Genomic DNA, 17,404 nt, shown 5'->3' on the forward strand with positions numbered 1-17,404 from the left:
AGGAGCTAAACATAAGAGACCAGGAAGATGTTGGTGCTCTATGAAAGAAGTTCTCAAGGAATAAGCTGCTTGAATTTATCAGCTAATAAGGTACTGTTATATTATGAAAGAAATGCAGATATTTAAAAAAGAGCTATCACAGAATCACAGAATGGTTGGAAGGGACCTCAAGGATCATGAATCTCCAACACCCCTGCCACTGCAGGGCCACCAACCTCCCCATTTAATGCTAGACCAGGCTGCCCAGGGCCCCATCCAATCTGGCCTTGAACACCTCCAAGGACGGGGCATCCACAACCTCTCTGGGCAGCCTGTTCCAGCACCTCACCACTCTCTCTGTAAAGAACTTCCCCCTGACATCCAACCTAAATCTTCCCTCCCTCAACTTAAAACCATTTTCCCTTGTCCTGCTGTTATCTACCCTTCCGAAGAGTTAATATGCTCATACAAGCTATGCTTGACCTCATACAAGAGTCACTGTCAACCTGAAGTGCTTACCTGTATACAAATCTCCATGTCTGGTTACAAAATGTGCAGTTAAATCAAACCATAACATCTAGCACACATTTATGACTGAAAGAATGGTAACAGGACTTTACAGTTGTCATCATTTTAAAGGTGCTGAACAAGATAAGGATGATTGCTAATTTATTCTGTTGTTATTATTTTTACATTAAAATTAAGTGTTTTTCCCTGAACAGTCTGAAATATAAGCACACAAAAAAATAATCACTATAATCACTGAAAAAAGAGAAATGCTGTAGACCTTCTTGGCAGCATGAATTCCAGTAAGACTTAGTACTTCAGTAATGAAAATGATCTGCATTTCCTCTGGCACTACAGCAAGGACTTATTCCGTGTATTTGTGTAGTCTACAGAATTTTAATGGTATTTCTCTTCATGTAATCTTGATGCTTCAATTAGCTTAATATGTGGTATGGAATCTGTCAGCAATTAGCATCTCACGACAATCTGCACTAAAGCTAGTTTCTTTCAGGATGCTCGATTGGCAAGAAAAACAAGAAGCACAGTGTGTCTGAACAGAGCAGAGTAGGTATCCTCACTGATCTTTTTTTACATACATTTTACTAATTTGTGCCTACCAACACTAATCCTTCCCTACCTCTGTAACTAATTTTAGCATCTTGTTTTCTAATCAGAAATACATTGCACTGTATTGTGAGGAGATGGCAGGCAAGCAATCAAATAAGCAAGGATACTTCATGTCACATAATCAGCTACATTTGATTTAAGTATTGTAGTATCTTCTACACATCCATCTGGACTATACGCCTTTGGAATGTGGCGCATAAAGCTATGCTCTGTTCTTTAAACCATAGCCTGCTTTGCAGGGGACAGGGGAGGAAAAAGGGAACAGCAACACATTATGCTTCAATTTCTGCTGTTTGCTAGTTCTAAACATCCTGAATCAGTGCAAAGGCATCTTATCCTCAGTCAAAGGGAGATTTTATTCTACTGGTGCCAAGCTCTGCATAACAGAGGCAAGCACGAATGCTGAGAGCTCAAGTGAAATCATGCTAGTCAATGAGGCAGAGCCTGATTCTGCAAGTAGCAGTTCCTTTAAATTAAAGGTTATACCTTGGTCAGCACATTGAAGTCCCACTGTGACTCTGGAATGCCAAGAACAAGGTCAAAGAAGTGCAGCATTATTAATGTTGTGTTTTAAGAACAACCCATCGTCCATTCTGCCTAAGTGTGCTTTCATTCTTTCTCAAACTCCGTGTTTACATTTATTGACTGCTGGATTTTTGCTGGACCAGCTCTGCTAACCATTACATATTTCGTACTGCACTTAGCATTTCATCAACTGTGAAAAAAATTAGACTTACAGAGGGCAGATCACGAATAAATGCAAATTCAAGATAAAAACTAGAAGTGGATTTATGAAGAAAACATCAATTAGAAACAGGTGTGGTTTTTTTCTTCTAATGTAACTGAACCCACTTTAATTTTCAACTAAAAAAAAAACAGCAAGAATGAAGTATTGATTCATTACAGGGGCCAAAAAACTGTCAGAGCTACACTGGGTTGAGTTCAAGTTTTATACAGAAGTAACTGTCAAAGGAATTCCAGTTAAAAAAGAAGTAACTGAGTAAACAATTCCTTTTCCTCCATGTCCTCTTTTGTTGTGATGCAATAAAAAGAAATTTGAGTTACCAGAATATGATTTTTTCTATTACATTTCTATGCTTATCTAAGTATTTACAAATTATTGATGCCTGCAAATTTGTTTAAGCTGCCCTAAACCTTTTCAATTATATGTACTCAGCCACACTCCAGGGAATAATTGCTGCCCTCAGTTGTAGTATGATGTAAACCCTTTCCAACTCATTTCTGAAACATGTGAAAGCAAGCCACTCAGCCTTAGCTGGATAGTGTTAAAGGCTTTGCCTACTGTGGATGATACTCAGAACAACAAGCATAATTAAACTTTCTAGTTATTTTCTTGGTCTGTTCATTAACAAAGCAGTGTTTCAACAGCCAGATCAAAACTGTTATTAATAGAAAGCTGTTTTCCTTGTTCCACGCTGGGAAATGTAAACAGGCTCCAGGACCAAAAATACTGGTTTTATCCCCACTCCTTGTGCAAACGATACAACGCATTGAGTCTTAACAAGCTTGGGCAGGATCTCATCCACCTTATTTCTTTTTGTACGCCATTTTATTTTCTGGTAAACACAGAAGCACTGGAGAACTAAGGGGCAGGACAGGGGAAAAATGAAAGATAAAATAAGCCTAAAATATTATGGTTGTTAGTAAAGTAGCATGAATGCTGTGGAAGACAGTGCTATTGTTATGTACCCTCTCTCTTTAGCTTGCAACTTGGAACCTTGGAGTTCATCCTTGTCTCCAATTTACAAATAGAGAAAATAGTTCTTAAAAAAACAAATAAGCTGTTTTGTTACCAGCAAAATTAATTATCAGTGTTGCAGATTCATGTCTCACAGGTCACATCCCACTTGGAATCCTTAGTTTTCCAGGGTGGAGAGCCAACACCATAGCATCAGAGGGTAACTAATTTATACTTCTTTTCTCTGCCCACCCGCATATTTTCATGAAACCTGAACTGCACATCTCTGGGGTCTCCACCTCCCTGCTGAATTTGCCTGAAATTGGTTAACACGTTCAAAAAACTGAATGGGGAATAGAGAAAGATACAGACAAACCTCATGACTTTATCAGTCTCATTTCTTTGGGAAGCCCAGGCAGAAACAAAAGCAAAGTAGAGCAGTATTTGAAAGTATACCACTTAAACTTTTCAAAAAAATGCAAAAAAAAAAAACAACCCTGATATTATGAAATAAGTTTACCTATAAATAATGAAATCAAGATGGGAATTACTAAGAAGAAAACAGGAGATCACAACAGACCAGTTAAAAAATGTAAGGTACATCAATCATTTCTTCCTCTAAGCTTAACATCACTCTTTTGATTTATACCTGTGAAGGCTCTGCATTATTAAATGAATTGTAGTTCATAGTGCTTAGCTGTAATCAGTCTACTGTAAAGTACACGTTGGACATGATTTTATTCAACCAAGACAGTGCTATTTTTTGCTGAGAGCAAGGAAACTCTAAGACTTTCTACAAACCCAGTCCAACACACCTTTCTTTACCAAGATGGCCCCAACAACTTTTCCCGACCTCCTCACATAAATAAAAGCAAGGGGTTCGCAAGACAAGCTAAATATAAAACAAACCACAAAGCAACATCATATCCTGTCTGATTTAGTCAGGGAATCTTGACAGCAAGATTCTTCCTTTCAACATGTAGATTTTTAGGAAAGCATTGTTGATTGAAACTGCTGTAGTATGAAATTGCCTCTTATGATAGAGCAGATCACTGGCACATTGGTGCCCAAACTGGCACATCACATCCATTTTGCCTCCCTCCCCATCCTTTTCTCTGCTGCACAGTCCTGGCCAAACTCACACACATCTGACCCTTCTCTGGGTCAACTCACTAAATCAGCTGAAATTAATTTAGTTTAAAAAAAAAAACAAAAAAAACACAGGTTTTTATTGTCAGAAATGGTGATCCCATAAATCATCCCTTGCTCGATACAGATAGAAACATGGTCACTTCATACTTCTCAGCTGCTTCTTAGAAAATGTGAAAAAAATTACTAATATTTTGGAGCATATTGGAGCAGTTTAAAGTCAACTGAAAATCTCTGCTTTTTGTGTTTTTAAGACATCGTGATACAAAAAATTAGAACAAAAAGTGATATTGCTTACCATTTGTCTTCTGTTCTCTACCAGGTGGATGCCAACAATCCCTAGGAAAGATCCAAAGCCAAGCTAAGGTAAAGAACAAAACCAACAGAAACATACGAGGTCAGATTATTTGGTCAACATACTAAACCACAACAGTGAAATCTGAGCAGGTTAATCATACCACTATGTGGGATGGGTGAGGGGAAAAGGTAAATATTATCACTGGATAATCATATAATGCAACACAGAATGACCAGAAATCCAAATCTTCAATATTTCAGATTAAAATTGTAATCTAATAAAGGAAAGTCTGTGAAAATATATGCTTTTATAACCTGCCTATTGTCACCATTATCACATATTGTTTTACAAATTGTAAAGCAAAAATTAAGTGATGCGGGAGGAAAGAACACTGACATTTAGCCCACACATCATTGTCTTGGAAAAATGTAGAGCTTAAGTTAACAGGAAAGAGTTTTCCTCAAAAAACAGGTGCTTTACTGCCACGCAAGTGACCCAAATTCATAACCCTACTTTGGGTTTGTTTGGTTTTAATGACTAAACACTATCACACAGAAAAAGTCCCTGCTAAAATGCCAAAAAGACAAGGACCAGTCACAACCATAACAGGAGAGAGGAGGAAAGGAAGGTAGAGTAAAGCAGCATTTGTTCTTGTCAGTGCTGCTTCAGAAACAGGGCGGCAGGAAAATGCCGCTCCCTATTGGGGGCCTGTGAAAGTTTGGAGAGATGGAAACTGCTTGCATTCTTGTCCAACACGAGGTAAAGTGACTACGGGGAAACCAACCTTTCATTCCAGCTTTCTGGCATCAGGATTCCCATCTGGCTCATGTTCATTTGAATAAAAGTGTGCCCACAGGCAAGACCTAGCTGGCCAGAGGTTTAGAAACAGCCAAAGCAGTGCTAGTGCCATTGGGCTTTCTCCTGCTTCTCTCTTCCTGCTTTGCCTGACTATGATTCTTTGCCACCACCTTAGTCTCAACCTCATCACTTCCACATTCCTGGCTCCACTCTTTGCTACAGATGGCTCTGCTCTGCTTGGAGAAGCTCTCAACCACACCCTTAGCTCACAAACAATCACTCCATGGATGGAGCATGACTCTTCTGTTAAGGAGTCTAAACCTCTTCCTGGTGCTAGCTTCAAAGTCTCTTTTCCAAGCCCAATTAAGTTTTTAAGGACTAAGCATCCCAGCCAAGGGCTTGAGTGAGGCCCATGAACTCCTTGCTCTTATGCGCAACTGCTCACATCAGAAAGCAAATCTCCTGTAAGCACTTTAATATCACACCAGGAACCCATGATTCTTCCTCAAAAGGCAAATGTAGGAAAAGGGATTTGCTATTGAGTGTTTTGGGAAGATTTATGTGAAAGGGAGGCACAAGTATGAAAAGCAGAGACTAAAAGAGTGTGGAAGCGTGTCTGAGCTGACTGCTGAATAAGAGAGAGACTTGGAACTGTGAGCAAGGACACTGCGTTCAGAGGACAGCAACTTCGTAAATTAACACAACTACATCAAAATGACAGCTGGTTCCAACACCAATTTTTCATCAGAAGAAGAGAAACCCATGCAGTCCCATTTAAGGCTTATAGAGTGGACACAGTGGAGCAATATTATCCACATGCAGAAAAAAAAACCACCAAAAAAACAGTAAATAATGAACAATAGCAGTTTAATCAGAAGGCGTAGAACCACAGATAGAGATCATACCATAAGACCACAGAATTACTGAGATTGGTTTAGTGTTATATTTGCTGCTTTTCTTGTCTGTTAAGATAATAAGCTGCTTGGATTGGGAACTCTGGAAATTAGAGTAATATGATGACAGAAATATTTGGACTCTGCAATCTCCTGGTTGAAAGATTATAAAAAAGATTATTAAAAAAATACAAACAATAGTCACACATAAGTGGTAAGAAGTATTTAAGTATAAACAGTATTTATAAGGAAGCAAGGCTGAAGAAGCTCCAACTTCCAGCCTGAAAGTTAGTTTCTTACTGTTAAATTCTATGAGAACTAGATGTTATTTTTAATTGAAATTGACACTGTCTGATCTCCTAAACTTTGAGCCCAACAATTAAATAGGTAACGTGGAATTCACTTACCAAGCTCTAGCTATTTAGAAGTTTGGGATCAGTGCTATGCCAGTTTTCTAAGCTCCTTTTACTGCCCGTGGAGAAGAGGAGCACCTTTTGAGGGTTATTGAGCTCTGAAAGGTCTTCTGAAAGGTCTTAGCCATCTGTCAGTGCTGCACAGGAGTCAGCAATCTCAAAAAACAGGGGAGGGACAGCAGAGCTCCTCTGACTTGGCCAGATATTGTACAAGGGTTGCAAAATATTTATACCAATTAACCACCACTCTTTCTCAGTTTGTTCAGTAAGACAGCATGTGCACAAAAAGAATTCCAGATTTTAGGAAAACCAACAATTTTCTGAAGGGAAAATGTAATAACAAAGACTTTGTTTTCAAAACATTCCGATATATCCTAGCTATTTTGAATATTAATGGCTAACATTTAAAAATTAGTATATTATTTTATTTTTATGGGTGAGCAGACATTGTTTTCTTTCTAAAAGAAACTAAATGCTGAAAAAAAATTTTCTGAGCACATGAGTTTATGGCTTCTTACACTGACTCAACATAGCTTTCCAAAGAAATTCCTTTCAAGGGAACAAATGCAGAAAATGTGGCCTTCTAAAATACTTTAATTCAATTTACAGAAGATTTTTATCAGTATTAATATATCTATTTCAGTTTAATGAAAGGAAGAGTCATTCTTCTAAGGTCTTATTATTGGAACTACTTTTTGTTCTATTTTTAAAACACCACTCCTTACAGATCATTATCCCAAAATTATCTTTCTGAAAGACCTATTCTCAACATTACACTAAGATGTAAGAGGACTTGCTTAGGAGGAACAGTTCTAACTCATAAGTTATTAATGGCAATGCAAAATGTATGCACAGTATTAAAAGATGAAATGCCCTCTTCTCTGGGAATTTCATTTCACAGAGAACAAGAACCTTGCAACACATCCATAGAATCATAGAATTACCAAGGTTAGAAAAGACCTACAAGGTCATCTGGTCCAACCATCCACCTATCACCAATAGTTCTCACTAGAGCACATCCCTGAAAACAATGTCTAAACATTCCTTGAACGCCTTCAGGGTCGGTGACTCCACCACCTCCCTGGGCAGCCTATTCCAGCACCTAACAACTCTTTCAGGAAAGTAGTATTTCCTAACATCCAACATGAATCTCCCATGGTGCAACTTGAGTCCATTCCTCCTCATCTTATCACTGGTTACACGAGAGGAGTCTGACCCCAAGCTCACTGCAGCCCCTGTTCAGTAGTTACAGAGAGCAGTAAGGTCACTCCTGAGCCTCCTCCTCTCCAAATTGAACAATCCCAGCTCCTTCAGCTGCTTCTCACAAGGCCTGTGCTCCAGACCCCTGACCCCTCATTCGGTACCTCTTTGGTACCTACCTCTTTTCTTTTTTTTCTTTGCATCCTTTACCTCCTCTTGCTGTCTAGGGGAGAGCAAATCAGGCATAGAGACTTTGCTGCCCTTGTTTTTCTTTTTTTCTAAAATTCAGTTCATTCACCTAAAAAAACTATTCATCTCCCAAAGTTTTCCACTCTTTTAGATATGACCAATCACTTCTGAGATTAGAAAAAGCCATAGGGGTTGAACCAGCAAGGCCTCCCCAAAAGACACAGGAGCACTACAAAGTTAAACAGATGCAGCATAAGCCTCATCTCCAGTGCAGGTATATGTTTAAGCACCCTGCTCCAAAAGTAAAAACAAAACAAAGGATCTGGAAGGAGAACTTGTTCATAAGGACACACCAGGACTGTACAAGAAGATGTAGAACACTGGTAGACTCTAGGGAGAAGATTCCATATGCCATCAATAGCATTTTCCCTCCACTAGACCTAGCAGAATTCTTGGTGTGCGGGCAGAAGAACAGAGTGACTCTTTGCACCATCAGGGTAGTAAAAATGCCTGTCATGTAGTCCCTTGTATGCCCACATTTGTAACAAATTATTGGGAAGTCAGGCACTGCCTTCAGCACAGGCCAAGGAGTTCAGCAAATTGCTGTGTGGTGCAAACTTGGTCCCTCTGTGTCCCCTGAAAGCCTCCCCTTTAGGGCAATTCAGTGTTTACTCCCCTGCATAATCACACACTAGAATTAGATCAAAACAAATAAGCATCTTCTTTCTGTGAAATGCAACACAAATGATTTTCCTTTGTTTTCTTTTTATGAGTTAGTTTCCTGTATCCAGCTGATATAGTTATCTAGTAGGTTTCTTTACTCACAATGATGCCTGGGTAGTAGCCTCCCACAGTAACATTTTCTGTTCTTGTTGTAGCTGCCAGACCTATGGTCAGTATGAAAATGGACACCACCAGTAGAGAGACTGTGAACCAAAGTGAAGTCTTCTTCCTTTTTGCAAATTGCCCTGTAGAAAGTGGGGGGGGGAGGGAGAAGAAAAGAGTTTTGAATTGCAAAAATTGCGGAACAAATACAAAACAATCAACCATTTCCATTTGTTAAATTCTTCTGTTGTTAACCCACTGCTGTTCTTCCATTAATGCAAACTGCTGGCAGACAACAGAGAGATTGAAGAAATACAGAGTTAGCTGGAACTCTCCACATCTTAATGCACACACATTAGGCACATGTACAAGATGAGCTTTTATTAAGCTGAACTGAATGTCAGGTGATGATAATTATGCCTTATTTTCAGTAATAATTAAGTTGTTGTTCACATCCATAAGTCAAATCCTGCAAGCCTTGAACAGTGCTTACCTTTGTGAAGTTCCAATTTTAGTCTATCTTGGCAGAATATACAAATTTATATTTTAAACAAGATTAGCATATGCTCTACATACTATCACCAAAAAAAAAAAAAAAGAATGTTGTGTTCATATTAACACTAAGGCAAGTAAAACAAACGATACCTCTGAAGCATATCTGTAGTGCAATTAATCAACTAATGACATATGGGACTACCTTTTCTAGTAATAGCTGCTCAGTTAAGTGCATGTCCTTCCATTGAGAGGACATGGAAATTCTTCATTATCAATCCGTTCTTCACTAGGTGTATGAGTTTAAATAAAGCCAGTTCTGTTTCATCAAAGTCAGTTCAGAACTGAAAAACAGACTTCAAATGTGTAACTCCACAAGTCAGCTACCTTTCCCACAAAGTAAAGTGATTGATTCAATACATCTATCAGATTTTTTAATATATTGGAGTGATTTATTCTTACTTGACTTCTAGACTTCACAGAATCACAGAATGGCCCGGGTTGGAAGGGACCTCAAGGATCATGAATCTCCAACACCCCTGCCACTGCAGGGCCACCAACCTCCACATTTAATACTAGACCAGGCTGCCCAGGGCCCCATCCAATCTGGCCTCAAATACTTCCAAGGATGGGGCATCCACAACCTCTCTGGGCAACCTGTTCCAGCACCTCACCACTCTCTCTGTAAAGAACTTCCCCCTGACATCCAACCTAAATCTTCCCTCCCTCAACTTAAAACCTTTTCCCTTGTCCTGCTGTTATCAACCCTTTCAAAGAGTTGACTCCCCTCCTGTTTGTAGGATCCCTTCAGATAATGAAAGCTGCAATTAGGTCAAGCCCTTTGAGCTCTTACAGCTCACACTTTTAAGTTTTTCTGACTTTACTAAGGTAGCAATCTGTTCTCTGTTCAATCTCAATGGATACAGTTCTCAGGCATGCAGCTCCAGGAGTGTTAAGTATGGGATGGAAATGCAGAATGTTACACACTAAATGAAAGTATACTGGTTAACCTCAAGACTCAGAAAAAAGGGAAGAAAAGAAGAAAAAAAAAAAAGTCCTCCTTCAGCATATGGATTAGGGTACTTAGTTTCAGATTCCCAGACAATATCCAAACTAGTTGCTTGTTGTAACTCATATTTACATTACTGTTGTAGTCATCTGTCCAACCTACTGTGTATCTGTACAGCCTACAATAAGAGACACATAAAATATAGTGTGGCCCAATAGATTTCGAATTCAATGCTTGGCTATGCTGATCATCTTTCTGAAAAGCAAGAAAAGGTGTTGAAAAGAGAAGTAAAAAAATAAGTATCTTTATTATGTATATGTCTGGAGACTTCTGAGTCTCCATGAAGCCTTGTCCAAGCATGCACTGGAAGCTACCACTTCAGTAGCACAGTTGTTGCACGAACCAGCCCAACTACCATAACAGGGAATTTCTGTCGACTTTTCCATTTACACACCAGAAATGTTTTTCAGCAGAAAACCCATAGGATTTCCTGTTTTTTTTTTCCCTCCACTTTTATAAAGTTTCACATATCTGTCCAATGAGTCATTTTCTAACCTACAGAAAAGTATATGTGGAAAAGAGGCTGGCTTCTCCAAATCCATTCAAGCCTCTTCACATCTCCTGAGCAGTCAGTCAGGGAACTCTTTGTCAGAGATGAATTCTCTGCTAGTCTGAAAGACTTCAGTGATCTTCCTTATCCCTAGAATAGAAATCAAGTTATAAGTCAGAGAACTGTGCTAGTTGTGATGATGGGTTCCTTCAGTGCACCAGAGTAAGGCTCTATTCTTCTTTAGTAGAAGACTGAAATGTGATTCTTCCCACACTCACTCAAACAGACAGCCTTTAATCTGACCAATTCATTCAGGACCTGGTTTGAACCTGGCCTCCTTATTTGACAAGACATAGTTCTTCTCATTCCTTCTAACTAAACACAATACACACAGGGAAACGAATATAAAAGGACTTAGAAAAATAAAATAAATGTACACTTCTAAACTTACCATAAACCAGCGGTCATAAATAAAAGAAAGAGAAGGAAAATAGATGGGAATTAAGCAGCTCTGTCTACACATGTTTAGAGAAATATGAATTCAGACTCAGAAAAACTTTAAAAAGTCAATCAATGTTACTTACCACACCATCATACAGCAAACCCTGCTGTCACTACACAGACAGCAGCAACCAAAACACTGCAGAGCAATAGAAGGGCTGGAAGGCAGGCTGACTTCAGAACCTTTAAACTTGCTTTCCCACCATCACCGTCTATGTACCTTTGCTTCAGCCTCTGCTTACGTATGGGGAGGCTATGGGTACATGACAGTGATTACTTACATTCACGTATCAATATTTTTAAAGAGATTAGGATCATCTCAAATGTAGATCATACACATAATAATACAGTGATGCATACAGATGAGTAATGTGCAAGGGAACTACAGTGATGCACAGCAAAAAATGAGGATGAAAGAAGGTCTTACATCAAGGGTGCTGCCTTTGTAGAACACTCTCTGACAAAGCTTTCCCAGTGAATGATCCTTCTTAAGCACACCAAATCAGTTCAAAGGGAAAAGGAAACTGCAGCATGGTTGAAGGTGAGACCAACATTTGTTACTGGGAATTCTTATCCCAGCCTAACCCTCCACAGCTATGAAAATCAGACCAGAAGAAATGATGAAGTTTCATAACTATTCTGCCTTTTCAGAGCTACTAGATAATTGAAAGAGCTACTGCAGAAAGCTGAGGTACTTGATGCCTGCGTTCACCAACAAGGTCTCCCTTTCAGAGATAAGATTCAAGGAGAAGAATTACCACCTGCAGTAGATAAGGAGTGAATTAGAGATTACTTGAGGAAGATCCACGCATTCAAGTCCACTAGACAGACTATATCTATGGATACCAAGAGAACTAATCCCTGCTGCTCTCTATCATCTTTGAAAAGTCACAGACACCAGGGAATTCTCAGTAACTGAAGAAAGGCAAATACATTACCTATCTTCAAAAGGCCAAAACAGTGATTCATTGAATTATGACCTGATCAGCCTCATTTTCGTTCCCAGGAGACTGGAACCAAATATTATGGAGCATGTCCTTTTGGAAGACATTTCTGGGCACATAAGCAAAAGAAGACTGGCAACAGTCACAACTGACCAACCCAACTGCCTACCACAACAAAAAGTCTGTCTTTGCAGAGCAGCGAATGTTATTCATGCCAAATATGGAAAAGATTTTAACACAGCATCTTACAGTGTTCTCAAAACCAAGTTGAGACATCATGGTCTGGTTAAGTAGACAAGAAAGTGTTTAAAAAACTGGCTGGATGATTGACTTCAGAGAAAGTGGTTAATGTACAGTGTATTCTGGAGGTCAATAATATATATACAGACCAGAGGGGTCTGTTTGGGGGACCAGTCCCTTTTACTGACAAGAAACTACAGGACTAGTCAATACTATGGAGGGCAGGGTTGCCATTCAAGGGCCAGCAGAAAACTTAGAGAATCTAACAGGCAGAGATAAAGTTCAGAGCAAGCTATGCCTTGCAATGAGGACTTACTGAGGACTGCTAGGCTGGGGAGCAGCTCTGCTGAAAAACACCTGGGGGTCCTGGCATACAGTGAACTGAACATCAGTCAGTACTGTGCCTTGGAAGCAGAGGTGAGCAGAAGGCTGCATTAACAAGAGCATCACCTGCAGATAAGATAGGTAATTATGCCCCTTTGTTCAGCATTTGTTGGATCACATAATACTATATCCAATTTTAGACCCCCAGGACAGGAAAGACATCAATTAGCTGCAACATGTTCTGCAAGAGCGCCCTGAGAAGCTAGAAGGGACTGGAGTACTCACTTTGTAAGAAGAACCTGACATAACAAGGCTTGTTTGGTCTGCAGAAGAGATGGCTTTTGGCAATGCCAGTAGCAGTCTTCCAATGCCTACAAGGTGATCATCAAGAGGACAGAGTCAGGCTTTTCCTAGTGGTACACAGCAGAAGGATAAAAGTCAGTGGACATAAATTGAAACGTAAGTGTTTCAGGTGAGTTATAAGGAAAAAAAATAAATTAACATTAGGACAGGCAAGCACTGGAACAGGTCTCCCAAAGAGGTTGTAGTGTCAAGACCTTGGAAGTTTTGAAAATCCAACCAGAAAAAGCCCTGAGCAACCTGGTCTGACCTCACCACTGACCCTGTCTTCACTAGGAGATTGAACTGGCAGCTTCCTAAGATACTTTCCCAACAGAGCTACCTTGATTCTCTGATTTTACAATAGTCAAGACAGCTAGATTAAAGGTGGTTTGGGTATGTGTGCTTATATCTACTGTTCCAAAACTGCAGTTTTTTGTAGATGTACTCTAAAGGGATGTAAGAATGCAAACCTTCTGAAGGTCAGTGGATCAGATGATTCTCAGCCAAGTGTTACTGAAAACACTGAATGTCAGCTTTCATGAGACACGCCAAGGAGCAAAGCTACTGCATTTTCAAAGTAACACCTGTACTGGCAAAAGCTAATCAGATTGCATGGAGGTAAAGTGTATGTCCAAACTGCCTTGTGAAGTTTTGATTATATTGTATCTATGATATCAATAACTATATGCAAAAAAGAAAGACGTGAGTTTGATAGCCTGGATTAAGTTTGCTGGAAAATATCTTAGGAAAAGGCATGCTCTGATTTGTAACCGGAGCAAATTGGACTTAGTCAGATAAAGCAGAAAAGAATGTCATTATTTATAAGGTCTTTTTTTCTGACTGAACTATATTTTAACTTTGATATTTACAGCTGCCACAAAGCATAATCAATTTATGCATGTGATACCCTTCAATCTTCACATTCTTTTATTTTTTACCAGCTACATCTCAAACCGGATGCAAATGTCCAATCCTACCTTCTTTTTTATATTCTACACTAGAAGCTCTCACAACTACCTGTAGCTAGCAACAGACTTCACCCTTAGCAGAGGTGACTTGCAGGTGTGGAGAGAGGCCCCTTCTACAGATACTGGCACATGAAATCTCTTGTTTTCAAGGAACTGTAAAACTAGGTGGCTAGATAGTAACTTCTAATAAACTGCTGGTAGTCTGGGTTTTCTTAGACACATCAAAAAACCATTTGGTGCCTTTATTGAAATGTGTATAAATGATATGTATATACCTCACCAGCTTATTGTGTAATATTTGTAAAGCAGCACAGTATCTTCAGATGGAAAGGGCTGCAAATAGTTCTTACTATTATTTCCCTTCTGCTATTTCAGTCATGCTGTCTCCCAAGATTTTTCAAATCTTTATTTACTGCTGTTTGTACCAGTTGCCATGCAGCTTTTGGATCTGCTTTTATTACTTTCCCGTGGGTGTATGCAGCCAAAAAGCAATGCCAGACTGTTCCCAAGGGCACGGCACTGTTCATAGCACAGACAGACAGCCTGATTCTTCCCCAGCAATTCTGTGGTAAACACTGAACCAAAGGCTGACCATGTAAAAAAAAAAAAAAAAAAGCCATTTACAAGAACAGGCGAAGTTGCTGTCAGTATTTCTAAGTTGATTTTTCTCCCCTGTGGTTGTTTTGTGGTGCAGGAAACAGTTAATGAAGGCTTACAAGTTTTTAACACTGAAGTGACTCTCAAAACAATTTTGACAGTTATCTCCTTAAACTTCTTTGATCTCTTACTCTGAGCCTCACTCCACTTTGCTTAACACACCAAATTCATATCTTAGCGTGCCAAAAATCAAGTGCATGGAAAGAAATCTTCTCATCATATTCTCAGTAGCTTGAGAGCTGGTCAATAGAGAGTGTGCACATGTTATTATCTCATCCTCAGGAGCAGAAATAAGAAGTGCTCACTGAAGATCAAGCTTTGCTTGTCACATAGCAACAAAATACAGCAAAATTTCTTTGTTCATCAGTGGCAGAAAGCCAAATTATTTACAATGCTCTGTTTACAATGACCAGGGGATAAATTCAATTTGCTGGACAATCATGGAAAATGAGTGGTTTTATGGGAAGGGTATAGATTAGATTTCTGGTAGAATGCAAAGCATTAGGTCCTTTAATGAACTGCAGGCTCTGTATTTAAGTGAAGAAATGTATGAGTTTAAAAGGAGAATGAATGAATTTATGATGAAACATGTCCATGGTATGGAAAGCGGGCAGTGGCCAAGGAAGGGAAAAATAGAGTGAAACAGTATCTCCCAACTCTGGAAAAATTGCGTATGATCTGCAATTTAACTCAAAAAAGTCTAAATTTAGACTGAGACAACTCTCTTTTACTAACTTTGCAATTCCTTTTAGAATCCAGCTCCAGACATCATAAAGTCTATAAAATTTTTGCAAGGAAAGAAACACTGCAGGATGTAGCAATTTGCTGGGACAAAAATCACATTTGCTAGATATTGGTACCATGCAATTTCATACATTTGCCTTTGATCTAGTTAGGGTGATCTAAATGGAAATGCTTATTTGAAATAATGCTCCAGCCAAACGTGTATCAGAGTCCTAATATGAGAAAAGATAAGTGAGGAAAGTTTGGTAGCAGAAAGAAAAGGTATCTCTTCATTACCTAATGAACGAATTCCAATTTTGCGTTTCAGAGTGGCATTGATCATACATAACAGGATCATTTAAGCAGAAAGTCACCACAGACAGAGAAGTATAGTATCAAAGCAGTAATGCAAATTCTGCATCCGCTGCTTTGGTGCTGCCAAGCAAATATTTAAGGGAAGAAGTTTGGAGCTAAATTAATAATTTTTAATTACTGCAGTGCTTACATCAGTGCAATCTCTCTCCTGGCTATGGCTTTCATTGCCTATTTTCCAAAATGCTTTTGCCAGCAAATGAATCCTACGTCGCTTCCTAAAGCTAAATGTGATGGACTGAGATGCTTAAAAGGGATACTCACACCTAGATTAGATTTGCCAACTACAACTACAACTAGAACTGCCAACTACAATTGGCAGTTGCTGTCCCTTCTCTGATAAATGCTTGACTTGTCCAGAGTGCTGAACTAATTCAGGCAGATGCAGCAGCGCTCTTTCTAAGCCACAAGATAGCAGCGTGTACCAGGTCTGTATCTTTAATTTGTGAGGAATAATCCATCAGTGTGATATATATTCAACTCCTTCAGAAACACAGAAACAGGTCTATCATTAAAAAAAAAAAAAACCAAAAAAAAAACACCCAAACTCACTGTGCTTTGACACTCTGTTGTGTGGCAACAGTGCTACCATGCAGTATTGATATGACCTCATGGCTTTGGCAGCAACTGTTTCACTAATAAATAATTGAAGGAGCATCTCAGCATTAGTTCAAGGGCAGCCTGCAGATTTCCTCTGCTCACCTGAAAACATTTGTCAAGTTATGTTATGGCACTTCTCCCCGTCACCTTTTCAACACTGAGATGGTTCTTCTTCCACGTGTAAGGAGAAGTTCTACGATTCTAAGTTTAGGCTCTGCCACGGCTGGCAGTGAGGACCCCCGTGTGCACAGCGAGGACTGCGTACCCCCAGCACCTCACTGCCGGCTGTGGTCCCCCCTTCCCCTCAGCACTCCCACCTTCTCCTCTCTTCAGACAGAGCAAAGCCATATGGTCTCAACGCTAACGCACCAGCACCGCGATTTGTTAACCACAGCGGTCCGCCGAAAAGAAAGAAGGCAGTTGGTAAATACCTCAGCACACGGCTGCAGCCCCGCCGCCCACCCCGGTACCCATCTCCGAGGGACGCGGGCGGACACGCCTTCGCTCCTCCATCCCCTCCAGCCAACACGGCAGCGAAGAGCCGCTGCTCTCGAGGCTCGCCGCGGGGCCCCGAACCCAAGAACCCCGAATCTCCGAGCTGGCGCCGCGGGGGCCGGGGCTCACCTGTGGGGTCCAGCAGGGCCAGCGGGCCCGCCATCGCGGGGCCGGTCGCCGGCGCCATCATCCTCCGCGGGCGGCTCCGCTCCGCGCCGCGCTGCCGCCGCGGCTGGCCGCGGGGTGCGGGCGGCAGGGCGGGCTCTCCCCATGGGGAACGCGGCGGGGCGGGGCGGGGAGGGGCGGGCGGTCAGCCGGCGGTACCGGCGGTCCGTCCGGAGGTACCAACGGCAGCTGTCCGAGGGGAGGGAGGCGTGGAGCAGCCTTCGTCGCGGCAAGCCGTCCCTCCGCCGCTCTCGGGCGCTGCTCTGCCCTGTCCCTAGCCGCCCTGCCCTGTGGAGCGGGCTAGCCACGAACTGGGAACAAACTTCTTTAGGCCTTTTCCAAGTGTGTTCAGCTGCATCGTCCAGTGCCCGCCATTCCTTCTGCAGGACTTCTCCCTAGCAGAGAACAGAAGAACGTGTTTTTGTGGACAGTAATTTTGGTAGGG

General features: G+C 40.7%; 1 protein-coding gene across 7 annotated transcripts in view; it reads right to left on the bottom strand.

Moving 5' to 3' along the window:
• TMEM255B (transmembrane protein 255B) overlaps positions 1-16,973 on the bottom strand; it is a 67,663-nt gene extending 50,690 nt beyond the window's left edge. For 6 of the 7 annotated variants that reach the window (XR_006167441.1, XR_006167440.1, XR_006167439.1 and 3 more), the window contains exons 1-3: positions 10,638-10,704; positions 8,578-8,720; positions 4,260-4,322 (exon numbers count right to left, since the gene is read on the bottom strand). Coding sequence is in view for 4 of the 7 variants with exons in the window: in XM_042810981.1 (XP_042666915.1) it covers positions 4,260-4,322; positions 8,578-8,720; positions 10,638-10,680 (249 nt within the window). In the remaining 3 variants the exon portion in view is untranslated. Of the gene's footprint in view, positions 1-4,259; positions 4,323-8,577; positions 8,721-10,637; positions 10,705-16,923 lie in introns of those variants that run through there. The other variant, XM_042810982.1, reaches the window with a different exon arrangement.
• Positions 16,974-17,404: the final 431 nt, after the last annotated feature.

This window comes from Centrocercus urophasianus, unplaced genomic scaffold, assembly GCF_019232065.1.
Source record: "Centrocercus urophasianus isolate 14NV4802_14NV808 unplaced genomic scaffold, USGS_Curo_1.0 seq_12, whole genome shotgun sequence".
NCBI classification, from domain to species: Eukaryota; Metazoa; Chordata; class Aves; order Galliformes; family Phasianidae; genus Centrocercus; species Centrocercus urophasianus.